Raw genomic sequence first — 6,848 nt, forward strand, 5'->3', positions numbered from 1 at the left:
TGGAAAAAATAATATGTGTGCGGCAGCAATGCGTCACCGTAGTGTTGCGAGTCAAATTAACCCACATTGGTTTCCATGCAGTTTGTCGAAAATCAATGCTACGGAAAACACTGAAGATTCATGCAAAAACAGAAAACCTCTGTAGGGCTATTATAGTTAACTAAAACTAAACCCATAAAAAAAACATAAAAATACTACCCCAAAATAGTTGGGATGCTGTGTAAAATGTTAATAAAAACAGAATGCAATGATTTGCAAATCACATAAATCCATATTATATTAACAGTAGATCATAGTAAAACATATCAAATATATAAACTGAGGAAATGTACCATTTAAGGGACAGAATTTAATTAGATCAACATTTTTCAAAAGTTGGGATGGGTTAACAAAACGCTGGAAAAGTAAGTTACTAAAAAGAAAAAGTGGGAGGAAAATTTGCAGATAATTAGGCTAATTGGCAACAGGTCAGTAACATGATTGGGTATAAATAGAGTATCTTGAGCCCAAAGTATACTTCGGAAAGCTTCATCTTTGTCCAGCGTCTGCTGTGTTTTTCTCCAGAAGTTATGACTGGTAAAAATGTCTTTGTAGTCTTTTAAACTACAGTTGCTGTAATCTCATAACCCTCTCATGCAAGCGCTTGTCAGTGTGAGCATATGTTGTTGTTACTGTTCTGTCTCTTTAGTATGATTTTCTACTGTGAATCAACAGCCTGGGCCTGTGCGTCTACTAATTGTGGATTGATTTCATAATAATGTCCCTCAACAAAATTGTGAAGACTGAATATCTCATCATCTACACCACATAATAATGATGCAAAGTCCGATTCAATTCGGCAAACCGGTTCTTTTGGACATTTCGGTTCAATGAACCGGTTCTGAAAACCGTTTAATCGGTTCCTTAAAGAGATAGCTCACCCAAATATAAAAATTATATTTATTTAATTTAAATGAATAAAATGTATTTAATTATTGAAATGTATTTATTTTATTTATCTATTTACATTTAAACTAATTTAACAAGCATTTTAGAAATTAAAATATAACTTTAAAAGTAGCATTTTAATTTAAGTGTATTCAACCATTCTCTGTAACCACTTTTCACCGAAATAGTGCTAATTCTCGTGCCGGTCTGTCGCCGAAATCTGAGCCGGTGATGGGCTGCTGTTTGCCGGGGGATCTGCAAACTTTAGACCGCTTTTCACTCGTAGCTGAAAGATGCCGTGACTGACTTCATAACCTGCCCATTATCAAACAGTACTGAGATTAGAGAACATATTTTAACATAAAATTTAATTAAATTCAGTATTAAATTGAATAAACTCCGTTTATGTTATGCAAGTCAAAAGGCGTTTCCATAATGCGAAGTGACCGCTGCTGGTGTAGCTGACTGACATCTCCTCCTTGTATGTTGCGTTGCGTAAAATAATATAATTTACAGCACAGTAAAGACATTACAAATGAAATAAAATGTATACACACCTTTATTTCGCTGAAGAAGACCACCAAATCGGCAGCACTATGAACCGCTCTCTCCTGTAGTGGACCCAGGGGTTGGGTAGAAAAACATAATCCAGATTTAAAAATGACCTAGAAACTTAGTTACAGAAATTTGACCCAGCACCTGGGTAAAAGTATTAAAAATATCCAAAATAAAATGACCCAACAAGCTGAACCCAGCATTTGGGTTTAAGATATAACCCAGCATTTTTTAGAGTGCAGAAAAACTACCCAGCACCTGGTTAAAAATAGAAAAGAATAACCCAATAAAATGACCCAACAAACTGAACCCAGCATTTAGGTTTAAAATATAACCCAGCATTTTTTAGAGTGCAGGAAAAAACTACCCAGCACCTAGGTAAAAATATTAAAAACAACCCAATAAAATGACCCAACAAGCTGAACCCAGCATTTTTTAGAGTGCAAAGAAACTACCCAGCACCTGGTTAAAAATATGAAAAACAACCCAATAAAATGACCCAGCAAGCTGAACCCAGCATTTCTTTAGAGTGCAGAACAACTACCCAGCACCTGGTTAAAAATATGAAAAACAACCCAATAAAATGACCCAACAAGCTGAACACAGCATTTAGGTTTAAAATATAACCCAGCATTTCTTTAGAGTGCAGAACAACTACCCAGCACCTGGTTAAAAATATGAAAAACAACCCAATAAAATGACCCAGCAAGCTGAACACAGCATTTTTTAGAGTGTAGGAATTGAACCCATGACTTTGATGTTGCAAGCACCATGCTGTAATGTTTAAACTACAGGAAAGAAAACACTATTATAAATGAATCACGGGTGACAAATACATCTGTGAATAGAGTTCAATAATGATGTTGGTAACTGAAAATATTTGCTTTTGTGTGCCGCTGCATCCACACAGTGTGTCGGTACTGCATTATTTTGCTCATCTTTAATGAAGTGCATCTAAGCATGAAACATAAACAGACACATTGGTGCGATTGTACTGCATGTCTCCGATGCCTCTGAATGTCCCAGCTGATCCATCACGAGCTCTCCTGAGTTTCCTCGGGTGTTGTTGTTGTGTTTAATGTGTCTGATGTTGTTCTCAGGATGGCAGTCTGCAGTGTCCCACCTGTAAGGCCATCTACGGGGAGAAAACCGGCACACAGCCTCCTGGGAAGATGGAGTACCACGTGATTCCTCATTCTCTACCAGGATGCTCTGACTCCAAGACTATACGGATCGTCTATGACATTCCCGCTGGGATACAGGTATATTCAATTCAATGGATTATTCCAAATTAATATAAGTATAATAAATACATTCTTAACATTTCTTCAGAAATTATTAGAAATACATTTCTAAATAATAAGTAAATATAAACTTTATGTTAGAAAAAAATGTCTTGAAGTTTGAATACTTTTAAGATAACTTAATTTTCACTACAGTATATAAGCAATTATAAAAATGACAGTTTTGAAGTTATTCTTATTAGAAATCATTTTAATGCTGATATTTCTACAGTAGTAACCTGTGAGATTGGTATTGGAGATTTTTATTTTACATTCAATAAAATAGTTCAACGCTGCACAAAGGTGTTTATTCATTTTATTTAAAATATTTTAATTTTAATTTTAAATTTTATTTTAAAGTAAACCGCTTAACTCTGTACAGAAATGAATACATTTTTACATCCAAGTGCCCGTGAGATTGGTATTGGAGATTTTTATTTTACATTCAATAAAATAGTTCAACGCTGCACAAAGGTGTTTATTCATTTTATTTAAAATATTTTAATTTTAATTTTATTTTAAAGTAAACCGCTTAACTCTGTACAGAAATGAATACATTTTTACATCCAAGTAAATACCTCAACTACTTGTAACTGTACAATGGTATATACATTTTTATATATATATATATATATATATATATATAATTTTATTTTTTTCATTGTGCGTGTTTGCAAATACAGCTAGGAGGCGTTGGAAACACAACAGGCTGTAAAATAATTCTTTTTTTTTTTAAATTTAATTGAATATTTCGATCATTATTTACACAGATGTTAATGAGGGACACAAAAGGCTGTTTGTAGGAAGAGGTGTGTGAACTGAAATGTTTGTTCTTCGCTTCAGGTGGCCCAGTTTTCATGAGAAAGGCTTTGCACCCATATTTAACATGTCAGGCTGTTGCTGCAGAATGACCCGTGGGCTTGTGGCTTCTGGTCACCGTGTTTTACCATGCGTGAGACAGGAAGTGGCTGCGTGGGGATTTCCTGCTCAATGGGGGCAGTGGCGCAGCTCATTCTGGGTCATTATCTCTCATGTACTTGCACACTAGTTTTGCACGATCAGCCACCCACTCACTTTCTGGGCTCCGACGTCATAAGATTAACTTGATAAAAAATATCACTAACACCCTCAACATGCCAAGAAATGTAGTTCTATGTAGTTCTAGTTAGTTGGAGTTTTAATAATGTAATTGTAGTTTAGCAATTTGGAGAGTAGTTAGGCAATAAAAAATACACAAATATTTATTAATATTTATTTATATTAAGAATGCTACAATCTAAACATTATATAAGTATTTATATATTAAATAATTAAATATATTTTTAATTTATATATGCAATTATTATATACATTTCTATTTGTATATATTTTATATACTTTTCAAGTTTAGAATATTAATTTTAATCAGTTTTAGAGATACATTTGTGTATTTATGGATATAGAAATATAGTTCAGTGTTATTTTACAATCATTGAGATAATATTATAGTTTTTTTCCGTTTTCATTTTAGTTTGACAAAATATGTCTATAAAGTTTTTTTATTATTTTATATTTCAGTTTGAGTTATTTTACTACATCAAGTTAAACTAAATGAAAATGAGAAATGTTGCCTTGGCAACTAGCCAATTTATTTTAATTTTTTTCATATTTTATTTTAGTTCAGTTATTTCAAGTAACAAAAATGTTTCTTATTGTTTAGTTAACTATATTATTAGGAAAGGATTCTTGCACAAAAGCAGTTTAGCTTTGCATGATAATTTTCCTCCGTCTTTCTGACAGTGACAATTAAAAGTCCTGTTTTTGTAATTGTACTTTTTAGACTTCTACATGTGAATGATCTACTGACAGCTATAATGATGCTAATAAATAATGAGGATGTGAATGTTCAAATATGTAACACAGTACATCAAACTAATTCAAAGGAGCAAGAAAATCCTTTTCCCCATGATATCTGCTCATTAATATTCCCAGCGCAGGCTGTGTGTGTGTGTGTTTTGTGAGATGAGAGGGATTGAGTCTAAAGCTTCATTCACTGCAGTAATGCTGTTCTGCTGGTCTGGCTTTGATCTGTGTGTGAAGCTGTGATGTGTTCAGCGGGACGGATCTCGTGTTCACGGCTCTGAATAACAGCAGGCCTCAGGCCGTCGTTAGCGTTTCCTCTCCGCTGTGTGCTAATTGAGCGAGCGGTGTGTGAAGTGTGACCGCGTGTGTTTTGTGTGTGTTTTGTCCAGACCACAGAGCACCCGAATCCCGGGAAAAAGTACAGCGCACGCGGATTTCCTCGACACTGCTACTTACCAGACAACGAGAAAGGACGGAAGGTGAGAACTGAGATCTGATGTAAATCAATGGATCTTTCATTTTTTTTTAAATGTTGTGTTTTATTTAATGAACAATTATTAAAATAAAAAAAAAAAATTATAAATAATTATAAATAATAAAATACTTGTTTTCATTATTTTGACAAGTTAAGGTGTTCACCCAGTGTTGTTTGAAGAAAAAAGAAAACTTATATGTATTTATTTATTTATTTATTTTAATTCCAAAATCATGAATTCCAGAATCCGAAATGTTGGATGGATTAAATTAAATATTGACTATAACAGGGTTGTTATAGTAAACTAAACCTATATATAAAATATAATTCAAAATAAAATAAATGTTTTCTGAAATATTATTTCAGCTATTACTGTATGTCGCCAAAGAAACATTTCTCCTTTTCATGAAGTTGTGAAAATGTGATGTGCTAAAAAACAAAAGCTGAAATAAAAACGAACAAAAACTATATAGACATATCTTTAAAAATATATATATAAATAAATAACACATAATAATTACTAAAACTTTTACTAAATAATATAATATAATAAAAAAAAAAATTATATAAAAATAAATTACAATAGTATATAATAAGATATATAAAATAAGAAATTCTATAACTGTATATCAATGATACTTAAAACTTAAACAAAAAATTAAAACAAAAATGTGAAATATAATATAATCTTATATGCAAATAAAATATATATATAAATATAAATGTGTATATAATAGTCATATGTATATATATGTATGTGTGTGAGTGTATATTAACAAATATTAATACTTTATTTAAAAAAATTTAGTTTATATGTGTGTGTGTGTGTGTGTGTGTATATTAACAAATATTAATACTTTATTTTAACATTTTTTGTTTATGTGTGTGTGTGTGTGTGCGTGTGTATATTAATACTTAAAAAAAAAATTTGTTTATACACACACACACACACACACACACACACACACACACACACACACACACACATATATATATATAAAAACAAAAATGTTGAAATAAAGTATTATCTATTTATTATAAAAATATGGATCTATTAATAGTAGCTATATATTAATCATATATAATACATTATTATATTATATATTATATGATATTAATAAATATTTGTGCATGCTGTGAATGCAGGTTCACATTGTTTTTATGGCTCATTTCAGGTGTTGAAGTTGCTAATCATGGCGTGGGACCGTCGTTTGATTTTCACCATCGGGACGTCCAGCACCACGGGAGAGACGGACACGGTGGTGTGGAACGAGATTCACCACAAGACCGAGTTCGGCTCCAACCTCACGGGCCACGGCTACCCCGACCCCAACTATCTGGACAACGTGATGAGAGAACTGGCCGCCCAGGGCGTCGGAGAGGACAACCTGAAGGACTGAGGCTCGGTCCACACACACACTCTAGCTGAGGAGTTCCTGACCGCCGGAGAGACCTTTGACCTCTCTGGGAACGACGGTCCTCGCTGACTCCGAGTGAAAGATGAGGAGATGTGGAAGATGGGAGTGACGAAATCAATACAAATTACTCTAATCTGTTCCTCATTCACTGTCACGGCTCTCTTTCTCTCTCTCTGTCTCTTGCAATGCTCTTTTTCAAGGCTACCCAGAATGCATCTGGGCTCAGACCAGTGCATGTGGTAGTTGTATATACACACACATTAGTGGTTGACCGATATGGGGTTTTCAATGGCGATGCCTCTTACAGATGGCAGATATAATATGGTATATCTAGGGCTGTCAAGTGAT

The 6,848-nt window shown here is 33.4% G+C and overlaps 1 protein-coding gene across 1 annotated transcript in view; it reads left to right on the forward strand.

The window, feature by feature from the left end:
* LOC107572068 (E3 ubiquitin-protein ligase DTX1-like) overlaps positions 1 to 6,848 on the forward strand; it is a 43,713-nt gene extending 36,865 nt beyond the window's left edge. Inside the window, exons 10-12 of the mRNA XM_016258470.1 lie at positions 2,583 to 2,744; positions 4,997 to 5,086; positions 6,258 to 6,848. Of these exons, the coding sequence (XP_016113956.1) occupies positions 2,583 to 2,744; positions 4,997 to 5,086; positions 6,258 to 6,482 (477 nt within the window). The 3' untranslated portion in view covers positions 6,483 to 6,848. The remainder of the gene's footprint in view (positions 1 to 2,582; positions 2,745 to 4,996; positions 5,087 to 6,257) is intronic.

Source organism: Sinocyclocheilus grahami, unplaced genomic scaffold, assembly GCF_001515645.1.
Source record: "Sinocyclocheilus grahami isolate Dianchi unplaced genomic scaffold, SAMN03320097.WGS_v1.1 scaffold1689.1, whole genome shotgun sequence".
Taxonomy (NCBI): Eukaryota; Metazoa; Chordata; class Actinopteri; order Cypriniformes; family Cyprinidae; genus Sinocyclocheilus; species Sinocyclocheilus grahami.